This window comes from Eulemur rufifrons, chromosome 2 (assembly GCF_041146395.1).
Source record: "Eulemur rufifrons isolate Redbay chromosome 2, OSU_ERuf_1, whole genome shotgun sequence".
Lineage (NCBI taxonomy): Eukaryota > Metazoa > Chordata > Mammalia > Primates > Lemuridae > Eulemur > Eulemur rufifrons.
This window is the reverse complement of record NC_090984.1, coordinates 114,322,848-114,341,346: the sequence shown is the minus strand read 5'-3', so window position 1 is coordinate 114,341,346 and position 18,499 is coordinate 114,322,848. Positions and strand designations below refer to the sequence as shown.

Here is an 18,499-nt window from a genome sequence, read left to right as displayed (position 1 = left end):
GTGTAGAGACGCTTTTGTCCCCCAGAATCAATGAGGTTAAATTATTGGACCAAAGTCATGGAGTGACAAACTGGGAGTTAAATCTAGGACTCTGAATCCCAAATTCTATTTTATTTTATTTTAGTTTTTTGGAATTTAAGAATATACAGAGGCCGGGCGCGGTGGCTCACGCCTGTAATCCTAGCACTCTGGGAGGCCGAGGCGGGTGGATTGCTCAAGGTCAGGAGTTCGAGACCAGCCTGAGCGAGACCCCGTCTCTACTAAAAATAGAAAGACATTATATGGACAACTAAAAATCTATATAGAAAAAATTAGCCGGGCATAGTGGCGCATGCCTGTAGTCCCAGCTACTCGGGAGGCTGAGGCAGGAGGATCGCTTGAGCCCAGGAGTTTGAGGTTGCTGTGAGCTAGGCTGACGCCACGGCACTCACTCTAGCCTGGGCAACAAAGTGAGACTCTGTCTCAAAAAAAAAAAAAAAAAAAAAAAAAAAGAATATACAGAAAAGTAGCTTAACATAGATTGATAATCTTACCTCTCTGAAATAACCACTATTAATATCCTGACATATTTAGGTCTATTAATAGTTTTTAAAGAGGAGCTACAATTTCTCCTAAAAGTAACATAAAATGATTCTGCTCAATGTAAATAATTTAAACTCCCAAAGATGAGAATTTAAAAATTATTCCAAATCCTATCATTCAGAAATTCTTATTGCTTACACTAAGTGATAATCATTTTAGGCATCTTTGTATCGACATAGACAGATATAAAGATAAACATTTAGACACACTTCTGCAAACAGTGATCATATTCCTGTCCAGTGAGATAGCCACTAGCCACAAGTAGCTACCGCCCGGCTGCTTGCAATGTGGCAGGTTTGAGTCAAGATGTGCCGTAAGTGTAAAATGCACACTGGATTCGGAACACTTAATATGAAAAAAGGATGTAAATTATCTCATTAATATTTTTAAAACGTTGATTACATGTCAAACTAGTAATATTTTGGATACATTTAGTTAAATAAAATGTTATAAAAATTAATTCCACTTGTTTCTTTTTTCCTTTTTAATATGGCTACTAAACATTTTAAATTACATATGCTGCTTGAATATATTTCTGTTGAACGGCACTGCTCTATTCTTATAGTGACTATTAATAAGCTTATTAATAAGTATTAATGGGAAAAAAGAAGCTAAAGTGAATCTAAAGGAATCATGAAGCTCCAAATAAATGATTCTTCATTATTTCCTAAGTGTCCACTAAAATTTAAAAACATTTTTGAAAAATAGTAAAAGATTGGAATGATTTTTTTTTTTTTTTTTTTTAAACCAAATGGTCCAGTGTTTTGAAAGATGAAGACACGGCATTCTGGAGCTCCTGTCAATTTTTGATATGTTATTATTTTTGCATTATGTTGGTTTTCAACATTCCTATTCTGATCTATAGCTATAATTCTTGTAGGTATTTAGTATTCCATAATTAGTGATCAGGTCTTTGCCTACATGTCCTTCATTCCTGAGTCTTGGATTTCTTTATTAGGGGGATTCTCAAGAAAGGCTCCTGTTTCTGGAGGATGTTGCTTGTTGCTTTCATACTTGACCGGTGTTGCATCTCCTTGGGTTGCACTTTGTGTCCCTGTGCGCTCTGCGGGCATCGCTTCCTTGTCTTCCGGCGTTGGACACTGCAGTGGCCCTGCCTGATTTTCTGTCTATCTGGTGGGAAATTTGCTTTTTCTTCTCGGATGTCTAAAGAATTCTTGAGTTAGTAACTTAGCTCTGTGTTGGTGTTTCTTGACTCCTCCCAGGGCTCTAAGTCTCATCTCTAAAAGATTATTTTACTGTAGGCTTCCCAGTACACAGACAGAAGCACTGCTGAGACCCGCAGATACAGCAGTTTGGGGTCTATTGATCAGAAGACATGGAAAAGGTTCCTGTTCTAGCTCTCAGCCTTTGGTGGGCCTACTACCCAGACTCTCAGTAGGGTCCTTGGTAATTGTTTTTTGAATTAATTTAAAATTGCATATATAATAGGCAAATCTGTTCTCCTTTCTAGGAACAGACTGTTAAAGATAAAACTAAAGTCCATTTGGCTGCTAACCCCAGTTGAGGTCACCTCCCCTGTAACCCAGTGCTGACTGCTATCATGGGTTTGAGATATATCCTTCCAAACTTTTTAAAACTGATTTTATATTTTAATACAATTATGTTCTGTCCCATCACAGAAAAATAAACTTAGACCATGCTTAGGCTGCTGTATGAGTTATTTTGGATTTATTAAGAACAGTCTGGATGTGTAGATTCTAAAGAGCTGCTCTTGGAGTGAGCTTTTTATTTTAATTAATGAGCCAACATCGACATCAACAAAGTTATGGCAGGGTGCGGTGGCTCAATCCTAGCACCCTGGGAGGCTGAGGTGGGAGGATCACTTGAGGTCAGGAGTTCGAAACCAGCCTGAACAGGAGTGAGACCCCCCCCCACCAAAAATAGAAAAAATTACCCAGGTGTGGTGGCACACACCTGTAGTCCCAGCTACTCAGGAGGCTGAAACAGGAATATTGCTTGAGCCCAGGAATTTGAGATTGCAGTGAGCTATGATGATGCCACTGCACTCTACCCAGGCAACAGAGCAAGACTCTGTCTCAAACAAACAAACAAACAAACAAAAAAACAAAGTTTTAAGTAGTGTACTCTCAGGAATAAAAACTTCATGCAAACAATCCCAGACATTAGTCTGTATAGTTTTGACTTTTAGACAGAAACAGACTGTGCATTCAGGTCATTTTGACACAAAGTTGTTTTAAGAGCCTGACTGTACAGACATTCTACCAGCTCGTATTCGTGTACAAGGCCACAGAACACAACGAGCTAGGAGATTTTACTGCATCACTCTTGGGAAATACATATTGTTGGGTTTTGTGTGTGTTTTATAAAGATCATACTGAATATATGATAAGAAAACTTGGGGTTTTTTTTCTCGTGAACTTAAACTTGCTCCGTGTTAATATGTATCCATTTTTCTAGATCAAATACATGTGTGACAAAGGAATGACTGAATGCTTAAGCCAGCGCCTGTTTGAGTACACACTACTGGAACATTATTTACAGATGAACAGAGTTCACTACTAGAAGGTGCCCACTTAGATCCTGTCTAAGGTTATGAGGTTCCAGAGGGCCTTGCTGGGGGCCTGGAGCTGGAGCCTTGGGGTACGGTGGTCCTGAGGTTCTTGAGGGGTCTGCACACACAGACCATTCCTGGCTTCCATTTAGCTTCTCACTTTGGTTTTGTAGATGACATGGCAGAACTTCTCCTCGGGGAGTCGAAGCTGGAGCAGTACCTGAAGGAACACCCCCTGAGGCAGGGGGCCAGTCCCCGAGGCCCCAGGCCCCAGCTGACTGAGGTCCGCAAGCACCTGACCGCCGCCCTGGACCGAGGGAACCTTAAGGTACTGGGGCCTCTAGGATGAAGTGGGGATGGAATGGAGATGCCGGACCCATTTGCTTTGGATGGTGTGTGGTTGAGAGGGATGCCCAGGGACGAACTAGACAACATTTGGAGCTCATCTGCACACTGCCATGGCGTGTCTTCTTAGAAGCAGGCCAACCGAGTACGATCAGTGGGTCAGCTCCTAGGCTGGCCGACCACCTTGTGGGGCCAGTAGGGTCCCACATCCTCCTGAACAGTGGCACTGATCTCCCCAGGTGCTCTACACAAAGCTGTCCTGTATGGCCCAGAGCTCAGCGTGACGCTTTACCCTGCTCTGGAAAAGAGAGGCGTTAATCAGCAGCTTACACACAGTTTCCTGCCTAAATCAGGTGGTGCGTGAATGTAAGATTCCACTGTGGCCCAGAGCTGTGGGGCTTTCATACCGGTCCCTGGGAACCAGGAACTTGTGTGTATCTGAACAAGGACGCTAATCCTTGTGGCGCAGGGAACCTTAGACGTTGCCCCGCTGCTTGTCTACTCTGTTTTCTAGTCTCCACCACGGTCAGGTTTCCTGTCCCTCACCTGCCTTTCCTTTCTTGCTTCTTGGGAAGCCCCTTTCAGCTCCTTGTGCCTTCACAAGGGTCACCACCACCCCTCCTCTGCCCGCCCTGCCCCTCCTCCCTCCGGGCTGGCTCACCCGTCCCCACCCCTGCCACCGTCACCCCATTCAGATAGCTGCCTGCACCCTGGCCCTGCCCGTCTACTTTAGGGCCCTTTTTCTCCCCACAGGATGTACTTCCCACTGAGGACAGTCTTTGGTGAACTTTTGAAGCTCTGACTTCCTTTTCCTTTCAATCTTGATGATTTCTTTTTCATTTTTCTTCTCTTCTTGTCTCAGAATCCTCTGGGCTATGTCTTTGGTCTTTATTCTTATCTGCTTGTGCACATTTTCCCCAGAGAAGCTGTGTTTTCTTCGGCTTTACCTTTCGTATCTGTATTAGACACTCAAGCCTGCTCCCAACTTGCTGTGTGATCCTGGGGGGGGTCACTTCCCTGTCTGGGACTCAGTTTCTGTGGGTTTGGCTGCGATGGGCTTTTGGAGGGGTGAGCGTGGACCTTCCCAGCTCCCGCATGCCCTAAGCCTGTGAGGTCGTGAGCTTTCATTCTGAGATGTTCTTCCTCTTTGTCCTCTGGCCAAGTCCTTGGCCCTGCTGCAGTTGAGGGGTTGGGCAACATTTGCATAAGTTAGTATTAGTGTCCATCAGTTGTGTAGCAACAGGCTGCTGGAAGCCTGCCAGAGAGCCACCTTTCAGAATGGTCTCTGTGTGTCTGTCTGCCCAGGACACAGGTCCAGGTCCTGGGAGGCTGGCTCGAGAGCATCACTTTCACATAGGAAGCCCCGGTTCCTAAGAACTTGCTGCTGCATTTGGGTTTCAAAAACCAGATCTTCTCTAAGGGCCATGCCACATTTGGTTCCGAGTTAGAGAACGAGTGTCTCCATGTCAACTGTTCTTAACCAAGGAGAATCTGGTGACACAGATGGTGGGTCTTGATCAGCAGGAAAAAGTGGAGGGACAGGCACATGGGTCGGGTGACAGCTAGTCAGACTCCAGCATCCTGCCAGGAGATGTGAAAATGACTGTGTGTTAGGGGGAGACATCCAGATGATTTCTTTCCCACTTCCAGCACCCCCCAAATGAAATTAACCTTTCATTTCACCAGGTGCTTATGGTTTTTGCTGTCCATCGTCTACAAGCCAGTGTGGCGTAAGCACATTGAACTGCAAATTAAAATTCTGGAGTCTGAGTCCCAGTTTTAGATTAATAAGCTGTGTGATCTTGGGAAGTTAATCTCTCTGAGCTTCATGTTTCTCAACTATAGGCCTACTTAGTTCAGGATTGTTTTAAGGCCCAAATGTGGAATTTCTTTCAAGCATATGTAGTGCTAGATACGTGTCATTTACTGCTGTTTGATTGGTTCCGTCTGGAGAGTTTTTCTCCCATTGCTGGTTTTCAGCCTCCTCCACCTTGTAAAGAATGTTTGAAAGTTGCACAGCTTTTGCACGGGTGTGTTGCCTCACTCACCCTGGCTAACGTGAAACTTCCTCTTTCCCTGACCTCAGGTCTAGCTTGTTTCAGGTGAGTTGAGGCTGGAAAGACCAGTGTCAGCTACAGTGTGGTGCCGTAGAGAGTGCCCCAGACTGAGAGACCTGGCTTCTGACTCAGGGCAAGCAAATGGAGTTTGTCATGAGCAAGGCCGCCTCTGATCCGGGCTGGGGCTGTCCTCCCACTACCCGGGCAGCCCATGGCCTTGGCCAAGCTGTTTCCTCTGCTGTAAGATGCTGCAGACTGGACTTGCCCAGCAAGGCTCTCCAAAAGGTGGCTGTAGGCTTGTAATTTTCTTCAAGCTTATTTTCTACCTGGCCTTTAAGTTTGCCTTTTTAGTAAACTTATTTTCTTGTGGTAAAATATACGTAACATGAAATTTAACATTATAACCATGTTTGAGTGTACAGTATAGTGGCATTAAGTATTCACAGTGTTGCGCAGCCATCACCACCTTCCCTTTCCAGAACTCTCTTCATCTTCCCACACTGACTTTGTGCTGCACCCATCAGCACCGACTCCCCGTCCCTCCTCCCCAGTTTGCTTTCAAGCCAGTGGTTCCAGGTGCTGGAGGGCTTGGGGAAGGCGGGAAAACCTTGTCGAATCTCCTACGACACCTTTTCAAAATGACCCTTGTGGTGAGTGCTTTTTTTTTTTTTTTTTTAATAGCCTTTTTTCTCTTTTCTTAAATCTGCTTTGATTCTTTGTCTCCAAATGTAATCCTAGTTTCTTGCATGGGTGCCTCTCCCTTGGGCTGATCATAAACACTTTTTGTCCATCCTACCGTCCTCGCCAGTGCTGCCTGTCATCCCTGCTCCCTTCCAGCAGATCCTGGAAACTGAACAGCTGCTTCGACACGCTCTGCCTGGTCACCTGCACCTTTTGCCCACCCCATCAGAGCTGCAGGGTACAGAATAAATAGTGCAGCTTCACGGTGTGCTTCTGTGAGCTGAAAACTGTAGCCTTGAATAGCTTGGGCTCCGAGGAGAAGGCCTGGATGAGGGTGATAAATCTGTTTCCTTATATAGGTGGCTGGGCGGCCTCTTCTTACCGCAGGTGATGAGGGGTTGGGGGGGGCAAAGGAGAAGATGAGGTGGGAGTGGGGGGGTGTGGACTGCGAGGAAGGAGAGCCCGTCAGAGCTGTTACAGCCCTCAGCTTCTGGGGAGGGGACCTGGGATTGGTCACTTCAGTTTGACAAGCTTGAATGGCTCAATGAGAAAAGTTTGCCCCAAGAGAAAGTAAGTCCTGATTTTTGCACCCATTTAGGAAGCCTCTCCTTGGATTATTTGGGTTTCAGTCTTGTGGTGCATCTCCAGGGCTGTGGCAAGGACCCACCAGGATGTCCGGGCAGCTTCCTTTTCTGAGACAGGTGCTTGAATTTAACTCCTGAAGCATTCCTTCCACCCTTGGCCCGGCCCAGTGCAGAGGCCTGTGGGGAGCTGCAGTGTTTATGTTTTGTTTGGGTTTTTTCACAGCAGCTTTATTAAAATATAATTCACATGCCATATAATTTCCCCAAAGTATCCAATTTAGTGATTTTTAGCATATTCATGAAATTGTGCAACCATCACCACAATCAATTCTAGAACATTTTTATCACCCCCAAGAGAAACCCCGTAACCATTAGCAGCCACCTCCCACTCCCCCATTCCTCCAGCCCTAGGCAAACACTAATCTATTTTCTGACTCTATAGATTTGACTATTCTCGACATTTCATATAAAAGGAATCACACAATATGTGGCCTTTTGTGACTGGCTTTTTCTCTTGCCATAGCGTTTTGGGGTTCATCCATGTATCAGTACTTCCTTATTATGACGGAGTTAACCTTCCATTTTACGGCTAGCTCACATTCTGATGGACACCTGGGTTGCTTCCACCTTTTGGCTACTGTGAGTGATACTGTGCTGTGAACATTCGTGATCAAGTTTCTGTCGCGGGGACTGTGGGGTTTTACAGCAGCAGATGGCCAGGCCTGAGGGAGTATCATGCACAATATTGTAGGAAAATGGCTTTTTCTCTTCTTTTCCTTCCAGTCAGAATTCCTACAAGAATCCAATCTGATCATGGCCAAGTTGAATTATGTGGAAGGAGATTATAAAGAAGCTCTGAACATTTATGCCCGGGTGGGCCTGGATGACTTGCCCCTGACGTCCTCCGCTCCGTACAGGCTGCGGGTGATCGCAGAAGCCTACGCTACCAAAGGTGAGGTCCGTGCTTCCCCCTCCGTGTCGTGCTCTTTGGGGCCAGCAGAGCCTCCTGCTCGACCCCTGGCCCTTGGCAGTTCCCCGTGAGGGGCTGGGATGGGCCCCGCTGCACCTACTGGGTGACGTTAGGCCCAGCAACACATTCTTTCCTCAGAGCCTCAGTTCTTTGATTATCACTGACGAAAATGAAGGAAAAGCATTTCAGCAAAGTTTCTTGATAGTTATTTTGCAACGTAAGCAGGGACTTTTCTTCGTAATTATGATACTGCCCAGCATATAAGGGATTCATATCATGTAGTCACTTGGCCACGTGGCCAACAGTGTTGTTATTCATTAATGCCACCTGGGTTGATTGAGGCTAGTTGGTTGATACGTGGCAATCACAGTAGCAGTCAGTCCTCCAGTGGTTACCTGTGTACCTGTTCAGCGGGTGGAGGAAAGTGTAAATGTCATCTGTACTGCCGTGGGGGAGTTTGTACTCTAGGGTGAGAGAATCAGTCCCATGGGAAAGAGAAATGATGGACAGGCAGGAACACGGATTATTTGACCTTTCCAGGCTGCTATGGGCATAATCATATCCACTTCATGGAGTCATTATGAGGATTAAGTCAAATAATGGATGTAAAGCACTCAACAGAGTACCTGCCACATACTAAATGCTTAATACATGATGTTTTAAAATGTCAACCCCAAACAGGCAGCACATGTTAAAATCCAGGCATAGGTAACACCTTTTCATAGACAGGAGAGGTCACTATAGGCCAGCAGGGCCAGGAAGCCTTCCTAGAGGAGGAGGAACACTTCGAACAGGACTTCCTGAGGCCACGCAGAAGTGGACAGTCTGAAGCAGCTGCCATCTGTCCTGCCACCTGCTGTCCAAGCCAGGCATTGTGACTGACTGTGGCTGGCACAGAGGGCAGGGCTTGGGTGGCTTGACCGTCAGAACAGCAGTGACGGTCTGCCAGAGCTCTGTGGCTGAGGTGTGGGGGCTGCAGGTGGCCCAGTCTGTCTGCCTCAGTCACCTGTGCAGCGTGGAACAAAGACCCAGCTCGCAGCACACTTCTTAAGAGCTTTTGCATGGAAATGATGGGTCCACCCAGTTCCCTGGGGAGCCTTGAGTACTGCCAGGCTGCTCTAATTAATCTTCTAAACATCCCCGTGGGCCGGGAAAAGATGCTGTTGACAGAGCATTCTGGCAGTTTCATGGGCACACTCCTTTGAGGCTGCCCTGGGGTCCGAGAGCGTCTGGCTTTTGTTTGCATCTGTCTGAACTGTTGAGTGTGCTGGAGTCTTTGCCACACAGCTTTCCTCTTCTCTCCCTGGTGCTCATTCAGCCACCTCACACGCCTTAGGCTTCTCGGAGGAGTGTGTGTGGGGTGGGGGGGAGGACTAGGAATGATAGTCTGGAATGAGGGCAATGCTTCATCTGGTAATTTCCGATCACTACCTGGCTTGGGGCCTGGTGGGTTGTAGCCAGGAGCTGGCTTGCTAGTTGGGGGTGGGAGGTGGCTCTGGGGCCTGCTTAGCTCCCAGAGCTCAGGTCTTAGTATTTGCTCTGAGATAGTATAATGGAGGTAGACTGTCTGCAGTGGTACTACCAGCTCAGTCTTGTGGCTGCCATGACAGGCAGGCAGTGAGGACAGGAGACTTGGTCCCTGAGTCTGGCCCTGGGTGATGCGTGGCCAGCAGTGGGACCCTAGCCATGAGGTTGCGACTCTTGGCTGTTGGGACACCTGCTGGCTCGTGAGAGACCTAGGTCTGGCTAGTTTCTGACTTCTGTGGCTACACGTAGAGTCACATGTATGCAGGGAGAGGGAAGGGTCACTTTTGCCTGGAGGAAGTGGCTGCCAGTCCAGGGAACCCAGGCCCCCAAGAGCCTGGTGGGCCCGGTGAGAGGTGGTGTAGAGTGGTGGTTGTGAGTGCCAACCCTGAACCGTCTGCCTGGGCCCCACCCAGTCTCTGACCTTGTGCAAGTTCCTGAGCCTCTGTGTGTCACGTTGGATTGTCATTAAGGATTACATGAGGTAGCGTAGGTCAAATGCTTCAGTCAGCGCCGGCTCCTAGTGAGCATGATATAAACGTCAGCTGAAGAGGTAAGTGTTGGGCGGGGAGTAGGGTACTAGGAGTGACTTGCACTAACAGAGAGAAATTATGAGCCCAATTCATGGAGATGCCCAGAGATAGGCCCTTGGTTCTATGTCTGTGTAGGAATATTCTTGGGTCTTTCTTCACCAGGGTCCTTGAGAATTTTCGAGGGGATACTGCTGACAAGGGAGTCCATGCATGTGGTGTCTGAAGCAGCCTTGAATCAGCACAGCGTCCGCACTGCCGGCCTGCAGGCTGCCCGAGACAGGGCTTGTTTAGTTGGCTCAGCGTTTCCAATCCTTTTGAGTTCGTTGCTAACATTTCAAAATCTGGACCATCCAATTAAACATTTGGCTTTCTGGCTTCTTTGGAAAGAAGGAAAGTGCTGTCCCTTCATCCTCCTCCCAGGGCAAGACCAGGCAGCAGCTGAGTGGCGGCTGCCCCCCGGGTGGGCAAGCACCCAGGCCACGTCCCTCCCGGTGCTACCTGCGCAGTGCTGTAGGCAGCAGGATGACCTGCACGGTTTCTTAGGTCACCCCACCTTTTCCCTGGTGACCTGAGGTCTGAGAAAACCAGGGTTTTCAGCCAGAGCCCCTCTCTGGCCAGGTAACATTAACCTTCACTTATCGGGAATCGGAAGCATCATTCAGTGGGGCCAGCACCATGTTGGGGGCTTTACTGTCTCTTTAACCCTCCAGAGCTGTAGTTGACAGAAGAGAGATGAGAGCAGTGTGGTTACTAGGAATGAGATCAGTGGCTAAGGTGTCCTGAGAGATCCCTGTGTGCCAGGCGCTGTGGCCTTTATCTGTACCTCATTCATTCTTCACCACCACCTATGGGGTAAGCACCATTATTCTTTCCATTTCACAGACAAGAACCTGGGACACAGGGAGGTTAGGGAAGCCTGCCCAGGGTCCTACAGCTGGGAAGCAGTCGGGCCAGGACTTGACCTCAGAGACTGGTTCCAGAGCCACGCTCCCCTGAGTGGCAGAAAGGGACTCGGTCTGAAGCCATGTTCTTAATCGCTCTGCTCTATTGGCACATGGACTGGAGGTTGCTTGGGCCAGGTGATGTTTCTTCAGGGAGGAGACATTCAGGTCATTAGAGAATGCCCTGGATTTGTACCTGCACCCTCTTCTCAGCCCCACCCACCAGTTCCTCTGCCTTCACTCCTGAACCTGGCCTAGGTTTCCTCCTGTAAGTTCTGTCCTTCGAGCTCACACGTCCTGTCTTCTCTGAAGCCCTCTGGGACTCATGCATTCAGAGTCGATCATATTTGATGCTATGATAGCAGAGGGGATTAGAATTATGTGAGAAACATATCAGAGTGATCAGGTGGCCCCTGCCAGTCTATGAGTTCCTCTAAAGGAAGAATCCTGCCTTGCTCATTTGCCATCCTCGGAGCTTTGCACAGTGTTTGGCACATAATTGCTCAGTTATTGAATGAAATTTGTAAAGATTCCCTTGTTTGGATTTCTACCCAGATGCCCGTCATGTAATTCAGAGGAATCTGGGTGCCTTGGCTCCTAGGCTGCCATGGTCAGGTGTGTTTTCTTTGCCTGTAGGTAACATGCTGAGCATTTTATGATGGTGCAGTGCCCTTCCCTGCCTGTCATGGGGGAGTACCTGTAAGAGCCTGCTGACATCACACCGTATCAGAGCCATGGACCTCTTTCCCGAAGGTTGTACATTTCAGTTCATTGCTCTTATCTGAGACTTCCAAAGTCGATCTCAACTCCTCCTCCCCACCTTTCCTCCTATCTCTTAAATCTAAGTAGAGAAACAGAGAATGGGAATAGAAGAATAGAAGCTCTTTAGCTGCTGGTAGCATTGGGTTAATCAAGCGAAAAGAGGAATTTGATCTGGGATACAGATTAAGGAAATCTCAGGGATACTGAGTGGCCACTGATGTTCTTCTCTCATAGAGGGAGGCTGGGAACGGTAGAAAGATGGCCACCGTCTACATTGGGACTTAGGTCTGCTGGACACAGGGTAACTGTCTGCATCTAGGACAGCAGGAGCTGGAAATGGCTAGAGATGGCCTTTATAAATAGCCTGAGTATTTATACCTTACTGTAATAAAGGGATCAAAAATATATCAGCTCCAGTGTGAGCAAGTCCTGTAACAGTCCAACTGGTCAGGGCTGGTGGGGCATCTCTGTTCACCCTGAAGTTACTGTTCCTCAGGAGCCGTCCGCATCTGTGTGATTGAAGCTGGGTTGCTGGCATGTTGCAGCTCATGGAAAGGGGACAAGAGAGTGATGTCTAGTGTGAGTGGAAGTAACACACATCAGTTTTGCTAACAGTCCATCAGTGAGAAGTTATTCATAGGACCAAAGCCACCAGGCACCTGGGAAAAAGAAGAGAGGAGTTTGCAGGGTATGTAACCCTCTGATCACACCTGTCCATTAGAGCAGGGTCTCTGACACAGGTGGAACCTGTTAGAGGGTGCAAGGAGAGAAGTAGCTTGCACTCAGGTGAAAGAAAAGCGGCGTTCAGGACCACGAGGCTTGTGGAGATCAGTGTCCCGGAGGAGGGAAATTATGACCCTGCAAACAGCAAGTGGAGTTAACTCCCTTTCCAGATTGCATGGTACCAAAGCAGAGAAGGACCGGCTCCAGAGAGTAAATGGGACTTTCACAATCGTCTTCCATACAAATGTGCTATTTTCCAGTGGGGAGACTGTGCCGGGAGGGGAAGGGACTTGCCCCATGTCACACAGGGCCAGGACAGGAGATGTTTCTTGGTGGGAAACTTTTCTGTTGAGCTGCAGGACCTCCGTGCCCAGGTGAGGGCGCCACGTGGGGAGCTTTACAGACCCTCCGCAGTCTTCTCTATTCCTCTCTGCTCCCGGGTGGGAAATTTCCCCTCTGATGCGATGGTTAAGAGCACGGGGCTTTGGAGTCAGACTGCCCGAGTTTGACCTCTGGCTTTGTCTACTTGTTAGCTACAGGGTCTTGGGCAGATTACTTCCACCTCACTAGGTCTTGGTTTTTGCATCTGTAAAATGGAGATGCTAGTGTTAATGCATTATTATAGGGTTGTTGCAGGGAATGAGTGAATACCTGTAAAGCACTTAGCACAGTGCCTGGCAAATCAACGAATGTTAGTGATTTTTATTCTTAAATATCCCTTGGGTTTGACCCCAAATGGATAGATCTCTTCAGATGCCCCAGGCAATACCCAGTTGTGGGGAGAGGGGAGAGGCTGGCTTTCTTCCCCATGAACACATTGGTGCCTCAGTGGATCTGCTTCATCTGGCAGGATGTGGGATCTGGGATCAATATGTTTAGGTGGAAATATTTAGGGGAAGATCAGGGGTCTGCAGTCCTGCTTAGGGAAGGGAAAGTTGTTGATGTTGCAGGATGGGAGGACCCTGTGGTCAGGGGAAGCTGGAGAACTTTCCCACATCATCCTCTCTGCCCAGGCCCAGCCAGCTGCTTGGCAGATGGAACGAAAGTGTGTGTTCTGTTGACAGACAGGGTGGAGGGGGCAGTGCAAATCCAAGTCGGCAACAAAAACTCCATCCCACAGGGCTTTCTGGGGCAGGGCCAAAGCTCCTACCTGGGGCATATGCAGAGGGGGTGAATGGTCTATGGAGGGCCGAACGCCCAGCCCAAGCTGAAGACACATTTTCCAGTTCTGGCAAGATCTGTGGCTTAGGGCCCTTTCATCGTAGGTGAAAGATAACCCAAACTGTCTTTAGTGGCAGCTGGATTCAGGGCTCACAGACATGAGTCCTTTCTGTCTGTCTCTCGGGTCACCTTCTGTCCTGTTGGTTCCCATCTCAGCCTCCAGGTGAGTGGAGCAGCGATTCTCTTAGGTGTGATCCTCAGAAATCCCAGCCAGGTTCTGGATCACATTCCCATCCTTGAATTAGTCACCAGAGACATGTCCTGTGACTGGTGTAGGCCCAGCATGAAGGCTGTGATGAAGAGAGACTCAGAGGACGGGCAAATGTCCATGACAGATGTCTACAACAGCGCCTCCTCTGAAATGGGAGCCCTCTCATCATATAGGCCCAGGGCCATTTATTTTCTCTTCTCCTTTGAGGTCGCCACTGCAGGGAAAAAAGAGAAGTGAAAATTGGGGAAGAGCCAGGTGACAGCTCTGTAACAGGGTCACTGTGGACTGAAGATGGCCATGGGACCAGACCATGTGAGGCAGATAAATGCTGAAGGAATGGGGCTTGTAGGGGAAGAGCAGTCTCCAGGGTGGTGGAGCGTCCTCATGTGTGGAGGGCTCTTGGAGGAAGGAAGACTTATCTTCTTTGGCCTCAAAAAGAGGGCCAGAGCTGGGCCGTGGAAATTGCACGAAGTCCGACATTATTCCCAGTTATGGAAGTCTTGCTAGCAGTCACAGCTGCCTCAGAATTCAGCTGCACTGGGAGTTGAGGGCTCCCTTTGGATTAGCAGTTATTGAGCCCTTCCCGAGAGTCAGGCATGGTGCCAGGTGATTTACCCGCATGATTGCACCTGTCCTGAGAACCATCCTGTGCCATAGGGGTATCATTCCCTGCAGAGGGGTGGAGAGCCACACTTCAGAGGTGAGATGGGATTCAAAGCGAGACCTTAATGAGCTGCCCCTCAGTTGGAGCATATTCCCTCCTTTGGAGTGGGGATGGTGTTGATGAGATTCTGGTGTCAGCTAACCTGCAAATCCTTGATTCTATTCTGTGATGAGAGTAATTTAATCTAAGTCTCACTTTTCTTATCTACAAAATGGAGCTAGTAATACTCTCACAAGAGTACTGAGAAGACTAAATAAGACAAAATGGGAAGATGCTTTGAAATATATAAAGCCAAGTTCAGTGGAAGGGGATTGTATAGTCTGACCTCATGTCCAACAGAGGCTGGAAGCAGAGGTGGCTGTGAGTCTTGTCCTCCCGCGGTCCCTGCAGGCACTGCCTGCCACATTCCTGAGCTGGGGGAGCCTGTGGTGCTTCTAGCTATCCCTGCGGTCAGCTGTCCCTGGATCTCTTGTCCTGTCCCCCCACAACCCGTTTTATTTTGTTACTCTTAATGTGCACGAAATATGTGTTATATAAAATCCAGAAATGCAGAATAGTCAGAAGAACACAAAAGTATCTATTACCCCATCTACCCAGGGGCAATTGCTGTTAACGCTAGTGCATTTCCTTCCATATCTTCTCTGTGCTTATCATATGTGTGGATTTTTTAAAATTAAAATGGGATTATATTTAATACCCCATATGCTGCTTGGTGATCTGCTTTTTCCACTTCACTACAGATTATAAACACGTTTCATGACAGTAGATAGATTTCTGCAACATTTTAGCAGCTGTATAACATTTCACTGTATGGATGAGGTATAGTCTAAATAACTCAAAAGCCTCTATTTTTGGATGTGTAGGTTGTTTGCAGCTTTTCTCTGTTACACACCAGGCTGTGACGAGCACCCTCTCAGCCTGGTCTTTGTGCCTGTTTTTCATGATTTCCGCAGGAGAGCTTGCCAGAAGTACAGTTTCTGGGTCAAAAGAGAAGTATTTCCAGATTGCCCCGCAGAAGGGCTATACCTGTGTGCTTTCCTTCCTGCAGTGTGAGGCACCGGCCTCCTCTCATTCTGGCCAACACTGAATGGAATCCCTTTGATTTAAAAATGCACATTTATTCTTCAGTTGTGTGTTGAGTATAGACTATTAATATTTAGCAAATAAGGAGAAAAAAATATATATTTATATTATATATACTTAATATTTATTAATAAAATCAGGTACTATACTGCCACTTGAGCTAGTTAACCACTGTTAAATATATATATATTATATATATATAACATATATACTATATATAGTATACATAATTGGGATTGTGCTATCCATCCTACTTTATGTTCTTTTTTCAATATATGTATATATGTGTACATGTGTGCATACAGTTCTTTCTCCATGTCATTAAATGTTTTTGAAAACAGGTTTTTTTTTTTTTTTTTTGAGACAGTCTCACTCTGTTGCCCAGGCTAGAGTGCTGTGGCATCAGCCTAGCTCATAGCAACCTCAAACTCCTGGGCTGAAGGGATCCTCCTGCCTTAGCCTCCCAAGTAGCTGGGACTACAGGCATGTGCCACCATGCCCGGCTAATTTTTTCTATATAGATTTTTAGCTGTCCAAATCATTTCTTTCTATTTTTAGTAGAGATGGGGGTCTCGCTGCTGCTCAGGCTGGTCTCGAACTCCTGACCTCGAGCGATCCACCTGCCTTGGCCTCCCAGAGTGCTAGGATTACAGGCGTGAGCCACCGCGCCCGGCCTCTTGTAACCTTTTTGATTTTAAAAAAAGATATTAGTATAGCCACCTCTGCTCTCTTTTGGTTACTATTTGCATGGAATATATTTTTCCTTCCTTTTACTTTCAATCTATTTGTGTCTATGGATCTCAATATCTGCTCTCAGGTCTTTCTCAAGGACAGTTTCTGTTGATTTATGTTTTTCCTCTGAATGGGCTATATTTCCTGTTTTGTTGTATGCCTTCTGATTTTTTTTTGTTGTTGAAAAGTAGACATTTGAATCTAACAGTGTAACTCTGGAAATAGGATTCTCCCCCTTCTTCAGGGTTTGCTGCTTATTGTTATTATTTTTGTTTATTTTTCTAATTGTTGTAGGCTGTCTCTGTGCCCAGGATCAGCTTGAGGTGCATACTTAGGGTCTTCTCAGGCCCTCTCTGAATCTCTTTTTTCCCTTGGAATGTCTGGTCAACCATCTAATTTTACCCACATAAGTAGTTGCCTTTGAATGTCCTACTCTTGAATGTTTGTCTCCCCAAAGAGAAAAAAGACAAAAATGGGGTGGGAGGGAAGGTTACCTGCCCTTTCAATTCCCTGGAAGTCACTTCTGTTGGTTGGGGAGGGGGCTTGCAACAATGAGGGGAGGTGCAGCAACAATGGCCACTGCCTCTTTATCACACTTCTGGGATCAGAAGCAACAGGCAGTGAGCAGAACATAGATCACCTAACAGAGATCATGTCCAGCTAATTTCTTTCTTTTTTTTTTTCCAGTAGAAATGGGGTCTCGCTCTTGCTCAGGCTGGTCTTGAACTCCTGAGCTCAAACAATACTGCCGCCTTGGCCTCCCAGAGTGCTAGGATTTAGTATTACAGGCGTGAGCCACCGCGCCCGGCTAAATAACAGATTTATTAATATATAATTCACATACCATAAAACTCAGCCTTTTAAAGTGCACAGTTCAGTGGTTTTTAGTATATCCAAAGTTGTACAACTATCACCACAATCAATTTCAGAAAATTTTCATCACCCCAGAAAAGAAACCTCATTAGTAGTCACTTCTTATTTCCTGAACCCCCACCCCTGCCCCACAGCCCTAGTTAATCACTAATCTACATCCTGTCTCTATAGATTTGCCTATTTTAGACATTTGATATAAACATAATCATATAATATTTGACATTTTGTATCTGGCTTCTCTAACTTAGCATGATGTTTTCAAGGTTCTTACATGTTGGAGCATGTGTATCATTCCTTTTTATGACTGAATAATATTCCATTGTATGGATATACTACTTTTGCACATTTTGTTAATCCATTCATCACTTTATGGACAGTGGGTTGTTTCTACCATTTGGCTATTATGAATAGTGCTGCTATGAACATTTGTGTACAAGATGTTGGATGGACATGTGTTTTCACTTCTCTTGGATATGTAGCTAGAAGTGGAGTCACTGGGTCATGTGGTAACTCTGAGTTTAACTTTGAGGAACTACGAACTGTTTTCCAAAGCAGCTTCACCTGCATGAAGATTCCCGTTTCTCCACATCCTCATCAACACTTGTTATTATCTGTCCTTTGGTTGTAGCCATCCTAAAGTGTGTGAAGTGGTATCTCATTGTGGTTTTTATTTGCATTTCTCTATGCAATGACTACTGATATTGAACAATTTTTCATGTGCTTATTGGCTATTTGTATATTTTCTTTGGAGAAATGTCTATTCAGATTTTTTGCTCATTTTTTAATTGGGCTATTGGTCTTTCTATTTTTGAATTGTAATAGTTTTTTATATATTCTAGATACAAGTCCTGTTACAGTTATATAGTTTATAAGTATTTGCTGCCATTCTGTAGATTATCTTTTCACTTTCTTAATGGTATCTTTTGAAATGCAAGTGTTTTTAATTTTGATTAAGTCTAGGTTATTTTCTCTTACTGCTTTTTCGCTTTTAGTTTTATATCTAAGAAACCATTGCCTAAGCAAGGTTACGAAAATTTACTCCTGTGATTTCTTCTAAGAGTTTTATTGTTTTAACTCTTAAATTTAGGTCTCTGATCCATTTTGAGTTAATTTTTGTATACATTTGTGAGGTTAGGATCCAACCTCATTCTTTTGCATGTGGATCTCCAGTTGTTCCAGCACCTTATATTGAAAAGATTATTCTTTCCCTATTGCACTGTCTTGGCATCCTTGTTGAAAATCAATCGAGCATAAATGTGTTTATTTCTGGACTCTCAATTCTATTCTATTGGTCTGTATGTCTGTCCTTATGCCAGTACCACACTGTCTTATTACTGTGGCTTTGTAGTAAGTTTTGAGTTTGGGAAGTGTGAGTACTCCAAATTTGTTCATCTTTTTCAAGATTTTCAAGATTGTGTTAGCCTTTCTGAGTCCCTTGTATTTCCATAGAAACCTTAGGATCAGATTGTAAATTAGTGTA

General features: G+C 46.1%; 1 protein-coding gene across 2 annotated transcripts in view; it reads left to right on the top strand.

Annotated features, from left to right (window-relative positions):
• Positions 1-18,499, top strand: part of TTC7B (tetratricopeptide repeat domain 7B) — a 247,340-nt gene that overhangs the window by 21,028 nt on the left and 207,813 nt on the right. For both annotated transcript variants that reach the window (XM_069465219.1, XM_069465218.1), the window contains exons 2-3: positions 3,289-3,443; positions 7,566-7,734. In XM_069465219.1, coding sequence (XP_069321320.1) covers positions 3,289-3,443; positions 7,566-7,734 — 324 coding nt within the window. The remainder of the gene's footprint in view (positions 1-3,288; positions 3,444-7,565; positions 7,735-18,499) is intronic.